This window comes from Gnatocerus cornutus, chromosome 1 (assembly GCF_029298725.1).
Source record: "Gnatocerus cornutus isolate USDA-ARS CGAHR chromosome 1, icGnaCorn1.1, whole genome shotgun sequence".
NCBI classification, from domain to species: domain Eukaryota; kingdom Metazoa; phylum Arthropoda; class Insecta; order Coleoptera; family Tenebrionidae; genus Gnatocerus; species Gnatocerus cornutus.
Window position 1 is genome coordinate 10,884,524 of NC_142233.1, and position 20,347 is coordinate 10,904,870.

At 31.4% G+C, this 20,347-nt stretch overlaps 1 protein-coding gene across 1 annotated transcript; it reads left to right on the plus strand.

Annotated features, from left to right (window-relative positions):
- Positions 1 to 1,711: 1,711 nt before the first annotated feature.
- On the plus strand, positions 1,712 to 14,544 carry Adss (adenylosuccinate synthetase). Its single transcript, XM_088040353.1, has 8 exons — positions 1,712 to 2,026; positions 7,024 to 7,126; positions 9,496 to 9,781; positions 9,829 to 10,034; positions 13,135 to 13,289; positions 13,344 to 13,595; positions 13,647 to 13,767; positions 13,821 to 14,544. Exons 1-8 carry the CDS (start codon positions 1,847 to 1,849, stop codon positions 13,877 to 13,879), a joined length of 1,362 nt encoding a protein of 453 aa, XP_087896479.1. The 5' UTR covers positions 1,712 to 1,846; the 3' UTR covers positions 13,880 to 14,544.
- The last annotated feature ends 5,803 nt before the right edge of the window (positions 14,545 to 20,347 follow it).

Below are 20,347 nucleotides of genomic sequence, written 5' to 3' on the forward strand. Positions count from 1 at the left end.
TAATATGATGTTACGTATTTAATCAAAATTAAAGATTTAAGTTATCTTCTGTAAACTGGCTCTAAATATTTCAAGTTTTTAAGTTATTTGACAAATACTATAAAAAATAAAAGATATATATTCTAAGAATTTCAAAATTCAAGTAGGTAAATGAAAACTTCGAAATTTGAAAAGCTGATAATCTGAGAATCTTACCAATCAAATCTTATCAAATTTTTAGAACGTAATAATATGTGATTGTTTGAAATTTTTACATTTTGAACTTTTAAATTAGAAAACTAATCCGTACAAAAAAAAATCGAATATAAGAAATTAAAAAAGCATAAAAATTAGGAGTAATTAGAATTTGGTTAACTAAAATGACGAGATTTAAACATTAGGAACTTTAAATCTTATAAATATTTAGATAATGACGTTTTACATTGAAGTCGTTGGAAAAGTATAGTGCATAACACGTGTTGATTGGATATTTCACTCTCCTGTCACAAGTCACAGTAGATTTATACGTAACATCCAACTTTTAGCACTACAGTAGAACCTCGATTATTCGGATCTTTATTATCCGGATGCGCGATGATCTGGATCACCCATTTAAAAAAAAATACGTGGCGAAAGGTTTTCTGTTATCGTTTCGGATTACGCCAATAAACAATGCGTGCCAAAGAGTTGCCTGGTATTATTGCTGGTATATTTTTAAACAACGTTTCTTTAATAACCCTCAAATGAATTCGAAACTTGGCCGCCATCAAGAGGAAAAGTTACAACAATCATTATTTGTGTTTTTTTTCATATATTCTATTATCCGGATTTTCGATTATCCGGATGACCTCTGCAACAATTAGTCCGGATATTCGAGGTTCTACTGTAGTTATACAAAATTTTCGACGACTGAAATGTCAAAAATTCGTAGTTAATACGGTTGAAAAGAAGCATAATTTTTTCCAAAAAGTAAACGACATAAATAAACAGTATCTGAACAGGCCAGGACGCATTTCGTACATTTCGATAAATTTCACTCAATGAATTTATTATAAGTTTAAATAACGACAGTTCCGAATCAGATGACAGTTTGATTTAAATTTAAAAATAGTCAAGTGTAAAGTTCCTTTATTAAAAAACCACCAACACCGCACTCTCCCACCACTTTACAACCGGCAACGTCGTCGATGGTGACTTTTTGCTGATAAAATCAAATAGGTTAGCTGCCTAATTGACAATTTGATTACACAAAACGGCCTTTCAGGCTGTGCCGAGTCTTTTCACTATTAAATCATTTGATTTGCAATTTAACAGGCTGTAAAAGAAACGTTTTTAACGGAAAAACTGCCTAATTTTTAAAAATGTCAAAAATTTGACAACTATTTTCTCACCAAAAATCTCCCTAGGCAACGTTGCCGGTTGTAATGCAGGGGAAAATTGCAGTGTTGGTGGTTTTAAAAAAAACGGACTTTACGTATGTAAATAAATTATATTCGATTCAATTTTCTTTTAAATACGACCCTGTTTAAGTACCGACCGATCACGGCGTGCGCTTATTTTTATGCTTCCTAACCACAAAAATTAGTACTGCCCGGTCCTCTCATAATGTGGCCATAAAATTTACTAGGTGTATGTCATCTGAGTTTACAATAAAAGAACAAAAATGAAGTTGTCAAAAGAGACCATTCCCACGAATCTACGCCACTGGTGGGCCACCACGCACGCGCTTTGCAATATCCAGTAAAAAACCACTTCATGGTTCCCACCATTCCGTCAGTTGATTCGCATTGAATTGAATGAAACCTCGTAATTTTTGTAGTTTCTTTCGAGTGTGAGCGTAGTGTTGCGCAATTTTCGTCGGTAAAAAATGGCGAGTGTCGAGGTAAACGGACTAAACTCCCAAAATGGGTCACCACGAAAAAGGCTTCGGACCCACGACCAAGAAACGAAAGCCCTTGTAATCCTAGGAGCCCAATGGGGAGATGAAGGCAAGGGAAAGGTCGTGGATATGCTGGCTGAGACCGTTGACATTGTTTGCCGGTGTCAAGTAAGTTTCCGTGTGATTTCATCACTGTTTTTAACTTAATTTTGTCTTTTTCGTTTTCACCAAATTTATGTTGTGCATAAATCTAAATTGTTGGAAACATTCGCGTTTTAATTGACCTTTATGTAACCAGAACATGGGGTGACACGTTGTTTAAATATTTAAATATAGATCCCCCATGTGGCGAAACATGTTCCAAGCATTTTATTGCAAACGTGACAGGTTTTTTATCACAATTAGAAAATTTCCAACAAAACTTTCAGTTCATCATCCTCAACCCTTATCCCGATTGCTAGATTCTGTTTTAAAACGGCAAAATCAAGTAGGTATGCATTGAACAACCTGTGAAAACTTGTTAAAACAGCTTCTAAACAAGTTGTAACTTGTTTCCATTGTAACTTGATCATTAACCTTCGTGGTGTACAATTTTTCAATCTTGTCAGAAAAACAATTGCTTCATGTTGCTAGATGTGGGTGTTACACACACGCTGCAGATTCAAATATTTATAGGATCACTTCGTCATGTGATTTTAGCGTTTAAACGCAGTTGGTTATGATTATTTGCGGGCTCAGAAATGTTGAGGCTAAATATATTTACAAATGCACGAGCTTTCGAAATCAATGGACAAAAATGAGTGTAGGTTCAATAAAAGATATTCTACTGCGACGAATTGCTTATCTTTGACTCCACCACGTTGCTTTGAAGTGACATTGAATAGAACACAATTATTGAAAATTCTAGTAAATGAGATCCTTTTATGTGCTTTAGAACGTTGGAGATTATCAAGTACCTTCTCATGTTACAATCTGATAAAATTAATAACAGAGTAAACAGAATGACACAGTTCACAGTTTGATTCAGCACGTTCAAAACGAACCTGATCAGCTCAAAAGACAAAACCGGCAGTCTATTTGTTTTGAAACACAAACTAGTTTAGTTTTGTTCTGAAGATACGAATATCGGAAAATTTCCATGTGGCTTTTTTTTGTGGAGCTTATTTTATGGTTCTAGACAAAATGTCAGAGGTTCTCATTGATAGGTGTCAAAAAGTGTAAAAAAAAACAATTCTTTTCAAATATTTCGTCAGTAGTGATTCTAATAGCAAAAATACTTATAAATACCGTTATTCAATTTTAACAAAAAAGACTTGATTATATTCTTTTGTAGCACTAACCGTCTTTTTTTTCACACCACCTTTTAGCGTCTTTTTTTGGATCCAAGAAGTGCCTGAAGAAAATATGTACCATGAAATGGAATTTGCAGAAGATAAATTTTATAGATTGCTGGAAATTTTCGTGGATTAGGCTGACTCGATGCTCCCTCGACATGAAAATAGCATTTCAACAAGCAAGTTCAACAAAAACAAAAAAATGAAAATCGAAATTTAGAAGAGTATTGCTATATATACATAATAATTATCTTAAAAACGGTAATTCCGACGAAAAAATATCACGAGTCCAATTTTCCTAATAAGTTTGTTTTGTCGTTGGAATCGTTACTGACTAAATAGTCCGTTTAAAAAAAAAAAAAAAAAAGCACCAACACCGCACTCTCCCACCACTTTACAACCGGCAACGTCGTCGATGGTGACTTTTTGGTGATGAAATCAAATAGGTTAGTTGCCTAATTGACAATTTGTTTACACAAAACGGCTTTTCAGGCTGTGCCGAGTATTTTCACTATTTAATCCTGTGTTTTGCCATCCAACAGGAGATAAAAGAAACGTTTTTAACGGAAACACTACGTCATTTTCAGAAATGTCAAAAATTTGACAATTATTTTCTCACCAAAAATCTCCCTAGGCAACGTTGCCGGTTGTAATGTAGGGAAAGATTGCGGTGTTGGTGTTTTTTCTTTTTTTAAACTGATTTTACAAGTTTCTAGCAACAAGGGTGGCTATAAAATGTTAAAGCAATTTGCTACTTATTACAAATATGGGTTTAGATTTTTCAACTGACATTTGTAGTTAACCTCAATCAAGGAGCAAAGAAAAAAAAAATTTTTTTGTTGTACAGTCGGACCTCGCCGTTCGCGGATTTGTCCTTCGCTGATTTAATTTTATGCGGTGCATTGTTGTGCTCTCTTTTTTTGTCATTCGCGGACAGAATTGCTGATATCAAGTGTTTATATTCCATACGATATCGATAAGTAATTAAAGCAGAGAGGTATTTTTTCATCTTATAGGCAAATTTTGTCTAAACTAAAAAGAAAGCAACATTAGAAATTAATCAGATTTTTTTTAAGAGTAAGGCCACCATTGAACCATCAACAAAAAAACTAAGAGACTAACATTTATGTCCATTAATGTGTACATATCCTTGTTTTCATTCGTTCTAAACTACTACACATTAGCCATCTAAATCTTGGATATTTTTGTGCCGAATTTTTCTGGACCATTGGATAGATGCCTAATTAGAATTAGACACTGGACACTGGTTGACAACAATTTTTTCACAGCTTAATAACACTGGATAATCAAAATAGTGGATTAATATTAAATATACACACATGCATCACCATTGTTAGAACTAATTATAATAATTGTTAGCTTTAATTATCGTTCATTTGCAAATTGTGTGATTAAGTAATTAGCGATTTTGCTCATATCTGAGATTTTTATTTAAATTTAAACAGAATGGCGATTGATGAGTAATCAATATTCTTCAAACAAAATGAATTGTCACAATACTTAGTTATTCTGAAAACTTTTGATCTATAGGACTTAATATTAATATTCTATAAAAATACAGATATGCTATTATTTGACAATTAAGGCGCGTATTTAAATGTCCATTATTTAAACTTTTTTTTTGCATAAATCATTTATTTTTAATGTTTTTAGACTCAACAGATTTATTTTTCGGTAGCTTATTAAGGTCCAGTTATCTCGAAGTTATTCGTAATCTGTACACTGATTTTCTACCACTTCTGTTGTGATTTAAGTTGATTTAAAAGATTTTTATTTTATTATGATTTTTAATTACCGAATCTAATCTGGTTTTGAAGATTTATTAGTAAAAATCTTTCAATATATGTACTATTTTATCTATTCACTGCAACTATCAAATATAATAGATGCATTATGTCTGTTAGTAGAAGTATGATGACATTCATATTCCAACAAGTGGTATAATGACCCTCATATTACACGGGCTTGGCTATAACCGTGGTTTTGTTATGTGTTACCATGCCTACGTAATTGTTACTATAGCTAGATTATGTAAATTAAACAGATGTCATCAGCTCATAAGTCACATTTCACATAGACATTAATAAATGTACCTACTTAAAACTGCTTAACATGGACTATGAAACAATTGTCGTAAATAAAACATAGTATTTGATTAGTGTATAATGGTCATGTTACAATTGCCGTCTAAAGTTTTGTTTTTTAAAACTTTATCCGTAATTTTTATTAAAATTTAGCTTATTAAATAATTTATTTAGTCTACTATGTAACGAATAGATAATTAACATAGACTTTTTTTGTAAAATATTTAACTTCATGTTTTAGTATGTTCATTTTTTTTGTAGATATGACATGCTATAAAAATTACAATTTGATCTCAATTTCATCTTCTTCAGTTGACCGGACTCATAAAGTAGTGTTTTAGCCCCTCAAATACAAAAATTAAACGTTATGTGTTTCCTCTGTGAATGAATATTGTTTTAGGAAGGTAATGTGTTGTCTAAATATGATTAAAAAAAAGTTAACTTTGGGAAATAAAAGCATGTAAAGCATAGATAGTCCCCGTGCCTGAATTTTTATTGCTAACCGTGTTTTGACAACATGCCATTAATTTTACCGTACAGATAAGAGTAGTGTAAGTGCTTCGTAATATAACAAACATTTAAAAATATAATTAGAAAAAATTAAAAATTACATGCAATAAATATGCTTGGTATCTTACAACTTTGGAGTTTTAACTTGCTATACATGTGTCGTATTGTACCTACATCGGTTGGTATGCAAATGATGGCATTTAAATTGTGTATTTTCTTACAAAAATGAATTAGGTTAAACGAAACGTTTGCTGCGATAATCACCATACCGTTAGACCAAAAAAAATGACCCTCAAACGTAAATATTAATAAAAGCTTTTTTTATTTATTTACTAAAAAATGACAATGAGTTCTAGGTTATTTTTTCAGTAAAGCTGATTGTAAGATTCAATTTACTACAAAACAAATAATTGTCCAAATATTCTCGTTAAATTGTAAAAAAAAGTAGGAAAAACATTACATCCAAGGGCAAAGATATCTTATATTAAAACTATACAGGTGTGGTATATTATTTAATGTCCATACATAATGGCGACTATTCCACACGTGCAGTAAGTTTAAAAAACGAGCCGTTGATAAATTATACCATGGCCATTATACCCGAATTAAATACTATGCTTTATCTACAACAATCGTCCCACTACACACACCAGTCACAATTTTAACCAAATTTATAAATGTTTAACGTGAAATGTAAATTTGGACACATTTTTACATGCTTATAGTCACGGTGTGGAATGTGAGGGTCATAATTCCACTTGTTGGAATATCAATGTCATTAAACTTGACATAAAATGTATCTATTTTTTAACAGTTGCAAATAAACAAATTTTTAAATTACTTATTATAAAGCTACTGTTATGGCTATCTTAACTGTGGTGATGATGGTATATTATCATTCACTAGACTGATCTTGAAGAAATTTTACGCCGATCAAAGTCTAACAGAAGTGGGACGCAGTAGATATGGAAAAACAAAGATCTATATTTTTTCACATTTTGCATAAAATTTTAAACTTCAATTTTATTTTGATGGTACATACATACAGATAAATGAAATATAAAAGACTCGTTTTAAAGAAACAGCACTTAAAAATGAAATTCAAAAATTTACCATTGTATTTCTCATTTTATTCTACATCTTATACCATTTTTATTTTTTAATGTAATTTAATAATTTCATGAATTTTTTTTTATTGCTATATCTTTATTTCCAGGGAGGAAACAATGCCGGTCACACTGTAGTTATTGAAGGAGTCGAATACGACTTTCATCTCTTGCCTAGCGGAATTATACACCCCCAATGCACTTCATTAATAGGTGAGTAACTTTAATTGTGCCAGTTTATAAATGTTTTAAAAATAGTTGGTTTTAGTTTCTTATTGAATAGAAATTGTATTTTTGTTGGCAACGACTTAAGTAAATATTTTGAAAGCGGACCAAAAAATATATATTTACAACTGTTCAGTTTGCTGCGGTTTTAAATAAATCTATTGCTTACGCGTATTTCATGCAGTTTTTTGTAACTAAATTGCGTTGTAGTTATTTGCATGCATACATGGGAAGACGTAGGTACATGAATCTTATCTAAACGTGTCACGGATACGATTTACCACCAAACTGTTGCTATTGTTAAAGAAGACAGTAATAGTATATTAAAAAAACAGTTTTATAAAACGCGTATGAACAATCGAATGCTGGAAGAGACGTTTTATAAAACTTTTTTTTTTAATTTATTTATACGAATAGTCCAACCAAGGGCTTCTCCCTCACCCCTGTTTTATTTAGTTACAAGTAGTCCCAACTGCACAGCTTGTCTCCCGCCTGTCTTATTTATTTGCAAGTGGTCCAACTGCACGGCTATTCTCTAGTCTGTTTGATTTATTTACAAGTAGGTTAACTGCATGCCTACTTCTCCGTCTGTCTTATTTATTTACAAGTAGTCAATTGCACGGCTACTCCGTGTCTAACTACACGGCTATTTCTTCGGTTACCTTATTTATTTACAAGTAACTGCACGGTTAATTCTCTGGCTGTCTTATTTATTTACAAATAGTCTAACTGCACGTCTACTTCTCCGTCTGTCTTATTTATTTACAAGTTGGACAACTGCACAGCTACTTCTCCGCCTGTCTTACTACACGGATACTTTCCCGCGTCTCTTTTTTGCACGTGTCTAACTACACGGCAAGTATTATTTATTAATAAGTAGTCCAACACACCGTTAATTTTCCGACTGTCGTATTTATTTACAAGTAGTTCAACTGCAAGGCTACTTCTCCGACTGTCTTATTTATTTACAAGTAGTCCAACTGCACGGTTACTTCTTCGTCCGGTTATTTACAAGTAATTACGGTTAATTCTCTGGCTGTCTTATTTATTTACAAATAGTCTAACTGCACGTCTACTTCTCCGACTGTCTTATTTATTTACAAGTAGTCCAACTACACGGATACTTCCCCTCGCGTCTTTTTTGGACGTTTCTAACTACACAGCTATTCTTCCGGCTATCTTATTTATTGACAAATAACTACACGGTTAATTCTTGAGCTGTCTTATTTATTAACAAGTAGTCCAACTACACAACTTCTCCGACTGTCGTATTTATTTACAAGTAGTCCTACTACAAAGCTACTTCTCCGATTGTCTTATTTATTTACAAGTAGTCCGACTACATTTTAAAAGGCCTTAACTGTGATGTTCCAAATACTAAATTTCACTGTCTTAAAACTTGATAATCTGCATTTCTTCTTCAATTTTAAACACAATGTGTATATAATCTAAAATGACAATTAAGATATTGTTAACACATTAAATTGAAAAAAATAGCGATTGGTTCTTAAGTTATTTTATTATTCAAGATGATTTTCTCACTTTAAAATTTAAAATTCAAAAATTGCAATACAACTGACATTGTCATTGTCAGATTAAGTTTGGCTAGTTTATCAACCAAAAAACATTTTACAAGATACTGGAAGAATTTTACAGCTCTCTAGCAAATGCCGCTTTCGGGTCAGGGGCCAGACATTGCTATCAATCCTACTTACAGTTGCTCGAATGAAATATTTGTTACTGTCGTCGCAAAAAAATGATAATGCAAAAAACGAATGCAAATTTGTAATATGTTGTAATATTTGGTAATTTCCCCTCTGGGATTTTTCGTTTAACTTTACTATCTTATCTGTTTACCAGCGTTCTTGAATGATTTCCGGTCAAATTCGGTCGATGGCATGGCGATAAACTCATTCCGCGGAAATAACATTAATTTTTATTTCTCCTCTGAATGGAAATTTCTTTAGCTTCATTTACTGCAATGCAGCGAAGGCTTTCACGATTATTTTAAGAATTTATTGACGACTATTATTATTGCATGCAAACTTACTTTTCTCCCGTGGACAATTATTTTGAAATCAGCGGACGAAATAAATTATACCAACCGATGAAATCAGATGATTGCTTTAGTTAACAATTCATAGGGAGAACCACGTAACTGTCGTTAAATATAATTCTTGCATGTTTTACTGAAGAGTTTCAACTCTGCAGGAAATTTATTGTCATTTGATAACTAAAATACCAAATGGCGCATGGTACCGGTACATGACCGTGTCCTATATTCTTCTAAAGGTCGTATGGTTTTAGGATTAATAATTTAAATAAATTTTAGATTTAATAATTCTCTTGTACTTCAGGAAATGGAGTGGTGATCCATCTACCAGGCCTCTTCGAAGAACTAGAGAAAAATGAACGCAAAGGCCTCACAAATTGGGAAGGCCGATTGATCATTTCGGATCGTGCCCATTTGGTTTTTGATTTTCACCAACAAGTTGATGGACTCCAAGAACAGGAGAACACTCAAAAAGGTCAGGGATTGGGAACAACGAAAAAAGGTATTGGACCAACTTATTCTTCTAAGGCGACGAGAAATGGTGTAAGAATCGGAGATTTATTAGGTGATTTTTCCCAGTTTGAGTCAAAGTATGTTAGGTAGGAAAAGTATCATTTTTTTAATAACGTTTTCATAGGTTTAAAGGCCTCGCTAATGTGTATCACCGCATGTTCCCGGATTTGATAGTGGACGTTGAGAGTGAGTTGAAGAAATACAAGAAGTATGCGGAAAAAGTGAGACCTTTTGTTTATGAAACTGTTTCTTATTTGGATAAGGCGATTAGAGGAGGGAAGAAGGTTTTGGTTGAGGGTGCTAATGCTGCGATGCTGGACATCGATTTCGGTAAGTTCGTTTTTAGTTAATAATTGTTGTTTTCCATGTACGTATTTATTTAATACACTCCTACAGAGTTATTCACATGTGTGTAGAAATGTCAATTATTGTGGTCTTAATATTTCTTAGCATTATTGTTTGTTTAAAGCCATAATGCACTATGCAAATTTGCATTATTTAATGTTCAGTTTGTTTTGTTGCTTAATATCTATTTTTGGTAAGTGATGTGTTCCGATCGGTGATGAAGTGTTAATTTTCTGTTGTAATTATAATATTTAGCGCATAAAACTGGGCTCAAAACTATTTAATTATGTGTTGGGAAGGACAGACCGCTACTTTATCATGAAACATGATAATAGAAATAAATTCGTATCGCATTTTCAATTAAATTTCCAATTGCAGTTGGCTTTGGAACAAAATGTAATCTCGTACCGGCCAAATTTTTAACATTTAAAAACTAGCAGGTGATAAAGAAAATTTGTAATTTTTGGTTTAGGTTGCAAATGTCTGCCAAGGTCAGAAATCCATTTTTTTTTTATCGTGTCATTTTCATTGCAAATGTTTGAATGGCGGTTTTAAGTGAACTGAGTTTTAGGGAACAAAAGGCGAGCGTGAAAGTTCTATCAATGTAATGTGTTTAAATTCAATTTTAAACGAAATTTCTTATAGACTTTGAAATTTTCACGTGTGCCCTAAGAATATAGGAGTATTTTTTTTAAATCTCAGTCTGTTGCTCTAGAATTTGGTGCAGTTGATAAATAATGAGCTCATCGTTGCAATCTATTCAAATTTCATTGCTGTGGCGTTAATTAAAAAAAAATCTACGATTTTAAATCTTGGTTAAATAAAACTCTGCATTCTAAATCAGTTGCTCCAGAATTTTGAAATTTAGTGCAGTTGATAAATGAGTTAAGAGTCGCAACTTCCTCAAATTTCATCGCTGTGGTCCTAATACAACCTAAAATACATTTTTTTTATAGATTTTTGATTGCCCTTACCTAAAAATAAAGTTTTAAATTATTAATCTGTTGCCCCAGAATTTTGAAAATTGGTGCCGTTATTAAATGAGTTAAAAGTCGCATCTCTCCAATTTTCATCGTTATGGCGCAAATAAAAAATTCAATTTTTTTACAATTTTTAAGTTTGCCATCATAATAAATAAAAATTTCTAACATCAGAGTTTGTTGTTCCAGAATTTTCACATTTGGTACAATTAATAAATGGGTTAAGATAATCTTTCCAAATTTTATCGTTGTGGTGCAAAAATAACAAAAAGTACATTTTTTTACAATTTTGAAATTTTTGAATTTGTCATAAAAATATATTTTTTCAAATCCGAGTTTATTGCTCCAGAGTTTGCACATTTGTTACAATTAATAAATGAGTTAAGAGTCACAATCTCCTCAAATTTCATCGCTGTGGCACTAACACAACAAAGAATACAATTTTAAAACTTTTGAGTTCGCCTAAAAATAAAAATGTCGAAATTCTTAGTCTGTTGCTCCAGAATTTTGAAATTTGGTGCTATTAATAAATGAGTTAATAGTCGCAATTTCTCTAAATTTTATCGTTGTGGCGCAAACATAACCAAAATACAATTTTAAGCTTTTGGATTTTCCCTTAAAATTAAAATTTCCAAAATCTCAGTTTTTTGCTCCAGAATTTTGAAATTTGGTGCATATAATAAACGAGTTAATAGCCGCAATCTCCCCAAATTTCATCGCTGTGGCATTAACACAACAAAAAATACAATTTTTTTACAGTTTAAAATTTTTGAGTTTGCCATAAAAATAAATAAAAAATTTTAAAATCTGATTTTGTTGCTCCAGAATTTTCACAATTGGTTCAGTTAATAAATGGGTGAAAAATCACAACCTTCCTAAATTTTATCGCTGTTGCGCTAACACAACCAAAACACATTTTTTTTTATAAAATTGTGAACTTTTGGATTTGCCCTCAAAATAAAAATTTTCAAAATCTCACTCTGTTGGTTCAGAACTTTAAAATTTGGTGCAATTAATAAATGAGTTAAGAGTCACAATCTCCTGAAATGTCATCGCTGTGGCCCTAACACAACCAAGAATACAATTTTGAAACTTTTGGGTTTGCCCTAAAAATAAATATTTTTAAATTCTTGGTCTGTTGGTCCAGAATTTAGAAACTTGATGCAGTTAATAAATGAATTAAGAGTCGCAACCTAAATTTCATTGCTATGGTAACATTACAACCAAAAATTCATTTTTAAAACTTTTGGATTTGCCTTAAAATATTTTTTTATAGATTTTTGAAAATTTTATGTTTGCCTTAAACAATAAAGCCTAAAATCTGTTGTTCCAGAGTTTGAAATTTGGTGCAGATAATAACTGAGTTAAGAGTCACAATCTTGCCAAATTTTATCGCTATGGCGCTAACACAACCAAAACACATTTTGTTTTTATGCAATTGTGAATTTTGGATTTGCCCTCAAAATAAAAATTTTCTAAATCTCAGTCTGTTGGTCCAGAATTTTGAAATTTGGTGCAGTTAATAAATGAGTTAAGAGTCGCAATCTCTTAAAATGTTATCGCTGTGGCCCTAACACAATTAAGATTACAATTCTAAAACTTTTGGGTTCGCCCCAAAAATAAAATTTTCCAAATTCTTAGTCTGTTGTTTCAGAATTTAGAAATCTGGTGCAATTAATAAATCAGTTAAGAGTCGCAACTTCTTCAAATTTCATCGTTGTGACAACAACACAACCAAAAATTAATTTTTGAAACTTTTCCCTAAAAATTAAATTTTTCAAAATCTTAGTTTGTTGCTCCCGAAATTTGAAATTTGGTGCCGTTAATAAATAAGGTAACAGTCTCAATCTCTCCAAATTTTATCTCTGTGGCGCTATCACAATTAAAAATACATTTTTTATACAATTTTGAAACTTGGGTTTAACCTAAAAAAGAAAATTAAAAATTTCATTCTATTGCTCTAAAATTTTGAAATTTGGTGCAGTGAATTAAATGATAGTAAATGAAAAAGCACACATTATACATATGTGAATAATTCTGTTTGTATCAACACAATTGTCAGCCCACAATTTCTCATTCCGGATATCTATAGTTTACAATTTCAGGTACTTACCCATATGTTACCTCTTCCAATTGTAGTGTGGGTGGTGTGTGTACAGGATTAGGTTTGAGTCCTTCTCGAATTGGCGAAGTCATCGGTGTTGTTAAGGCCTACACCACAAGAGTGGGCGATGGACCTTTCCCTACCGAACTGCACGATGTTCGTACAAATCCATTAATCAAAATTTAACAATATAACGATTGATGATTGTAGGCTATTGGAAAAGGTTTGCAAGAACGCGGCGCCGAAATTGGCGTTACAACCAAGAGGAAAAGAAGGTGCGGTTGGTTAGACATCGTTCTTCTTCAATACACCAATATAATAAATGGATACACGGCGCTGTGTCTAACGAAGCTCGACATCCTAGATGCGTTACCAGAAATTAAATTGGGAGTTGGGTATAAACTCAGAGGGAATAAAATAGAATATTTCCCGTCCAATGTTGCGGATCTTGCTGCAGTAGAGGTACGTGTGAAGCGCCCGTTTCAATTTAACAATAAACAGTGAATTTCACAGGTGGAGTACATTACTTTACCGGGATGGAACGTCTCGACCGCAAACGTGCGGAAATTTAACGATTTACCAGAAAACGCCCGGAAGTACGTGAATAAAGTTGAACAATTACTTAATGTTCCAGGTTTGTATAATTGTTTTATCTCCACAAGGTCGCTCAATAATTTCTTTTTACAGTTAAGTGGATTGGCGTGGGCAAGGGCCGAGAGTCCATCATTACAATAGATGGAGAATAATTTACAACGTATTTAGTCATAATGCACGTTTAATTAACTAAATTCTTACATGTTCTTATGATTTGTCGCGATATTGTAAATGATGCAATAGTATTAGCTCTTAAGTACAAAACTTAGTATTTTAAAACAAGTATTGTTATCTTGTGTTTAAACTGATCATGGAGACACAATTGTTACTTACAAACCAAATTTCTGATTTGGGGAGCACAAATATTGTAGTCACGATGAATTTAACTAAATTTTGCCTTCCAGAAACTGCTACTAGTAACATGTGCAATCAATGACTGAATTGCTGGCGTCAGTGCCTATTGCGTTTTGTAAATAATTTATACAAGGCCAATTTTTGTGTATTGTGTATCCCTTATCCTGTGTACATTAACTCTTTGTATTGTTAAAACTGGGTGAAATAGTTTAATTGCTGCGTGTATTGATTACGACTTCAGATATGTTTTACTTTTAACGAAAAGTGGAAAGGCATCACGTGACTAATCCATATTTATCAGTATTTGTTTTATTAGTCAATTGTAGTTTCTCAATTTTAACATTTTTGTGCTTTATGAAATCGTTGTTTTAATATACTTAGGTAAATAAGAACTGTACTTGTGGCACATGATGCTTTACCATTCATTTTTGGTTGTTACATAAAATATATTTTAAAAAGGAAAGACGTTTTATTTTCGCTTTAATTGCACAACATTGCATGTTTTTAAATCGATAGTTGCTTGTGAGACGTTCATAAAAATTAATTTACTTTGTTTAAACTGAATTACTGCTGCAAATTAAATTATTTATTTTCAGGGGTACATAGTACCAACATTTAATTCGTACTTTATTGTTTTGTTCCGTTGCTGTCTTCTTGTTCTGCTTTTAAACTTCTTCCTGAGCGATGTTGCTGTTGGATGTATACTTACAACTTTTTTCGTAAAAAGCAAAAGAGCTATGAAATGCGATTCTCCAGTTCATATGAAGCAATTGCGGCATGCTCAATTGGTGATTTCTACATTTTTAGCAACTTTTAATTAAAAGAAAGAAAAAAGCCTAGCGAGGTAATGTAGAAAATGATAGATATGAATAGGTTTAGCATTTGTACATTTAAAATTTTTAGTTCATAGTTTCCTTGGATTCTTGGATTCCTGAACTGACGCTTTTATATTCTTAGTTTTTAATTTTCTTTTTCATAAAATTTTGGTTTGTTTGTGATGTACTTTTTTTTCGAATTGTTAATTAAAGTTTTCTAATTTTATCATATTTCTCATATACAGTATGTCTCCGGATTGAGTTCACAAGAGGGAAAAAAAGTTTATTTTCCATTTTACAAAAAAATTACAAAGAAATAACATTTTTTGCTTATTTCAAAGCAGATAAATCTGCAATTAAAATTTCAAAATTATTAGTTTGTACTCTTAAAATTAATTTTTTCATTGTTTTTATTTATTAAATTTTGTAATCGTATTCAAATAATAGCAGGCTGTGGCTTCACAAAATCAAATAGTGCGTTAAATATTAAAGTATAATTTACCTAATAATGTGTAAGTATTAAAAAATTGGAAAAAAATGCAATGGCATCCTTAACAATAATTGAGAAAATTCGAAACAGTCGAAAGAATTATGAGTTAGAATTGAACTGGGTGCTAAAACAGGTAATGGGTCAATCAAATAGTAGAAATTGGTTTGACTTAAGGAACAAATTTCATTCCTTTGACATTTTTTGCTAAATTAAAATAAAAAAGTTCTTCGTTATTTTTTGTTTTTTTCGATTTTCAGAACACAGCTTGATAATATTAAAGTTTTAATTAAAGAATTATTTATTTTAAATTAAGCAAAAAATATTATTCCTTTGTCATTTTTCTGTAAAATGAAAAATAACGTTTTTTTTTCCTCTTGTGAACTCAATCCGGGGACATACTGTATTTTCACATACATATTATGTATCGAGTTCTGAAGTTTGCAGATTATCACTTTATTAGGATTTTTATATTACTTCTATGAATTACAACGAACACAACAGTCAAAAAAATTACAACCTGTGTGAATGTTAAACTTTTATGCAATAATAATCCTGAAAAGAGCCCAATGTGTTTATTAGGAAAGCATAAAAAAAGAAATTTGATAAAGCAAGATTTGAAACTTTGTAAAAGTTTCTGAATATTTTTTAATTTGTGAAAAAAAACTTAAAGTATGAAGCATTTTTATAAAATGTTAAATGCCGGCAAAAATCAGTAAAAATTAGATTTTTTTGAAGCGTTTTTTTTTATTTTGTGGGTATATCTTTCAGTACAACGGAAAGCAGGGATTTTAAATTATATTGTCTAAAAATATCAAGTCCGAATCTTTATGTCAGCAAAAAAAAATTTAACGTGGGAATCTCTATGGTCATTGTTAAATTATGCCTAGTATATCGTCGTCTAAAGCGGCAACCTCCGCAATCTCAATTTTTACAAAGTGCAAACAAACTGATTTTTTGGCAGTGTAAACAATTTTGCTCAATGATTACTTGGTATCAAATCTTAGCTTAAGATTAAATCTATTCAAAAATATGAAAAATAATTTCCACCAGTAAGATTCCCGTGAAAAATTCATCTAAGAAAAAGTAGAAACAAACTATTTTCACAACTGAGATAGCGGATGTTGATTGTTGATGTTGATGTAAATAGAAATATTATATAAGTTTTTTTTTACTACTTTGTAATTGTTCTTTGATGGGTTTGATTGGAAGTTTCGAATTCGCGCAATACCAAGTGACATTTTGGCACGCATTTTTTATTGGCCTGAGACCAGTAATCTGAAACAATAACAGAAAAAGTTTCGCTACGTGTTTTTTTTTCAAATCGGCGATCCGGATAGTCGAGCATTCGGATAATCGAAGTTCTACTGTAGCACCATTTAGAACAAAATTTTAGGTGTTTAGAGACCACTATAATAAATATAGAAACTAACCAAAAGAACGAATGACTAGGGCTCGAACAGTCACAGGCATGCAAAATGAGCTCTAAGTAATCAAAATTCATAAAATGTACAAAGTGGATGCTTACCTACGTTGATCTTTCATTTTTATAGAAATATTTTGGTATCTAATGACTAGTGGCAGATGTATTTTGTGTTGCGTTTCCAAGTCGTTAGGGTCCCGTTATTAGACGACTCACCTTGTATATTTCTTTATTGTCTATAAAGCCCCGTTTACACGTTCAAGTCATTTGCGCAAATGAAGTGAATGTTTGAAAACCGTTTACATGCTCATGTCATTTGCGCAAATGTTGAGGGAAAGTCCTATTCAAAGTTGTTGTTCCTAATTGAGACGTCTCAAAATTATAGTAATTATTATTTTTGTACGTTGGTTATTAAAACATGAAAACATTGAATCCAAGGAAGAACTAATTCTGTAGTCGCGATATATTTTCCTCACGCTCAATTTTTGATGAATTTGCGCAAACTGATTTATTAAGCCAAATTTGATAGTGTGTACAAATTCTGTGTAAACTTTAGCCAACGTTTACACGTAACGATTATAATTCGCAAATGGCAGAACCCTTTAGAAAGTTTTGTCTAAAATTATTTTTTTTATTTTTCAATTTTCTTTTCATTCTCTACGAGATTGTAAATTGATCGACATTTTGTGCAAATGACAAGCGTGTAAACCGTGCTTAAATTTGATAAGGGTAAGTAGTGATATTATAATTAAAAACTCAAATTGTTAAAAGCGCTCTGCCAACGCAATTCGGATTTCAAGCTCAAAGCAAAAATTATCCTGAAAATTTTCATGATCATGTAAACCACATCAAGTTAATTTTTCGGTCATAGAATATTACGCTCGCTATTCGCAGTACTTTATCTTATTATTTTGTTTTTCCGCTATGTTAACTTTTTATTCTTTTCTTTCTTTATCAATGTAATGACTTTTGTTGTAAATAAAATTATTAGTATTATTATTAGGATCTATGGTCACGTTTGTGATGACTGATGAGTGACGAGATTGTTATCAGTAGTTAATTTATTTGTGATGATTTATTAGAGGCAGTTCTTTTTTACGATAATTGCCACGAACGAGTTGGTAATTTCAACGCAAATATTATCGATCCGTGAAATTAAATTGACATTCAGACATTTCAAGATAACAAAAGAATGGTATATATTTGTAAGTAAAGAGTCTCATAATGCTCAAATTGAAACAGTGACGGCCGTTCGGTACTTCGATTATTGAAGAGTTCGACAAAACTCCAAAATTTCATTTATGTCTTATTGTACCGTATAATAATCTGTTTTACAATATTATTTCGCGTCTATAAAGTGGCTCTTTATTGACGGCTTCTATAATTTAAAGTAAAAGGGCCGCTTGTCACTGTCAAACAATTATAAATAAATGAATGTAAAAATCAATTTCACCTCATATTCAGGGTGTCCGGAAAGTCACGCACCACCTTAAAACTGTATTATCAGACAATGTCATAGATCACCGGAAAAATATTTAAAAAAATCCATGTCTTCAATTTTTCAAGGTATAATGGATTGAAGAAGCAAAGTTTGATGCGAAAATTAACGATTTCTGTGCAATAATTTTACTTCAAATGAATTTGTTACCTAAAGGACATTTTGCGCAAAGGCATGGTGCAAAGAAAATCGGAAAAATCATGTAAGAAATGCCTGAAAACTGTTATCAAAATTTTTGAATCAACAATCTATCAGTGTGGCATTGTTCTCGTGAAACCATAGTTACATTACTCGTTCATGAGCCGACCTGACTATCGCCAACAAGACAACAGCAACGTTACTAAGGCTTTGAATATTGGAAATTTAATTTATGGGGGGTACAGTTCTGCAATGTTGCCATTTTCCTAATTTTCTTTAAGTCTTCCTGCGAAAACAGAGAGTCTGGAATTTTTTTTAACATTTCTTTGGTATTCTGGGGTACCACCCAATTACCTACCCTCTTTCAAGGTAGTGCGCTACTTTCCGGACAACCTGTATGTGTTGTAAATCCCTTCATATTCACTTCAAAACTTGGTAGAAAGAAAATTACCAACCTTTAGCCGCAAGGTCTCTATGATCTTCCATTCTGATCAGTGAAATCATTTAGAAACGCGTGACTTAATCGAAAACCTACAATTTTGTGGACATTCAAATTAAATTATTTACATAATGTTCGAAAGTTAACGATTTTTTTTTCTAAAAATCACCCCATATTCTTTGTCAGGTATCTTCTAAATGACAAGAAGCAATAAAGTAATTAACACCGCATTAGAATGTAGCGATCTCAACTTTTATTATGGCGTCCTACATTAAAACATCAAAGTACTAATTTAGAAGTTCTATACAAAAATGTCAATTTTTTCTTTAAATCAGTCGTTTTTATCAGTTTTTCTCAAATATCTGCCACTCTCAACGACTTCTATAGTTCCTTGGTAAGCTTATTTTATTGCCTTTTTAATGATGTATCATAAAGTGAACAAAAGTGAATGCGGGGTACTGAAACAAATTTTAATTTTAATTTTATTTTTAGTACAAATATTTCTGATTCCTGTCGTGATGGCCCAAAACAGGCTTCCGATTCAAATTCAGGAGGCATTTTACTTTAGAAATCATGTTCAACTGCTTCATTACAAATTTTGTCCGAAATTTGTTTTTACATTATAGTCCTTAGAGTTTGATATCCTAATTCGATAAGTAATTAATAATAACATTCTGGTGATTAAAAATATGTACAACTAAATTGTAACTAAATTCCAGTACGAAATAAATTAATCCATGTCATTCGTATTGAATAAAAAAAGCAGAATTTAAAAATAAGTTTCAATTTATAATAAGTGAGAATCTATCTAAATGAACTGAAAAAAAACTTTTTTTTTGGTTTTATGGGAAGAAAGAAGTACAAGGAGTAAAAAATGAAGCTAGATAAGAGGCATACAAAATTAATTTTTCTTATACAGTGTGGCGCACTCAAATTAAAATAACTTTCGAAGTAGAATTTTGAAACTCACCACATTTGTAAAACTTGATTTTGCGAATATACAGATGATTTTTAAAAAACGGCAGGCGTGGTAGAATTTTTGTTTATGAACCAATTTCAAAAATTAAAAAAACAAATTAAATGGTTTTTAATTTACTATAAACTGATGATTTTAGAATTTTTCTAAATGTCTTAGTATCTTTTGGGCGATATTCAACTTTCTTATTTTAAATTGGCACCCATATTTTTTTTGCATAATTTGGAAGATATTAATTTTCTTGATTCAGAAATGTGTAATATGTTCTACTTTTACAAAAAATATTAAAAAAAAAATTGTCAAAAATGAAAAAATAGATAAATATAAATAAATAAAATCTAGGTTAGGTCAGGAATTATCGATTTAGTAAAAGTTATTTTAGCACAAACACCATTGATTTTTCGAAATTTTTATCAATTTTTCTCAAATATTTTGGCAAAAACTAAGAGCCCGATTTTATGTTGACTCGCGGCATTGCAAATCAGAGTTG

Bases quoted from the DNA above. Each gene is read 5' to 3' on its own strand.
- Adss (XM_088040353.1), top strand. From the start codon at position 1,847: ATGGCGAGTGTCGAGGTAAACGGACTAAACTCCCAAAATGGGTCACCA. The intron at 2,027-7,023 runs GTAAGTTTCCGT...CTTTATTTCCAG, and splicing joins ACATTGTTTGCCGGTGTCAA to GGAGGAAACAATGCCGGTCA. The intron at 13,768-13,820 runs GTTTGTATAATT...TTCTTTTTACAG, and splicing joins ACAATTACTTAATGTTCCAG to TTAAGTGGATTGGCGTGGGC.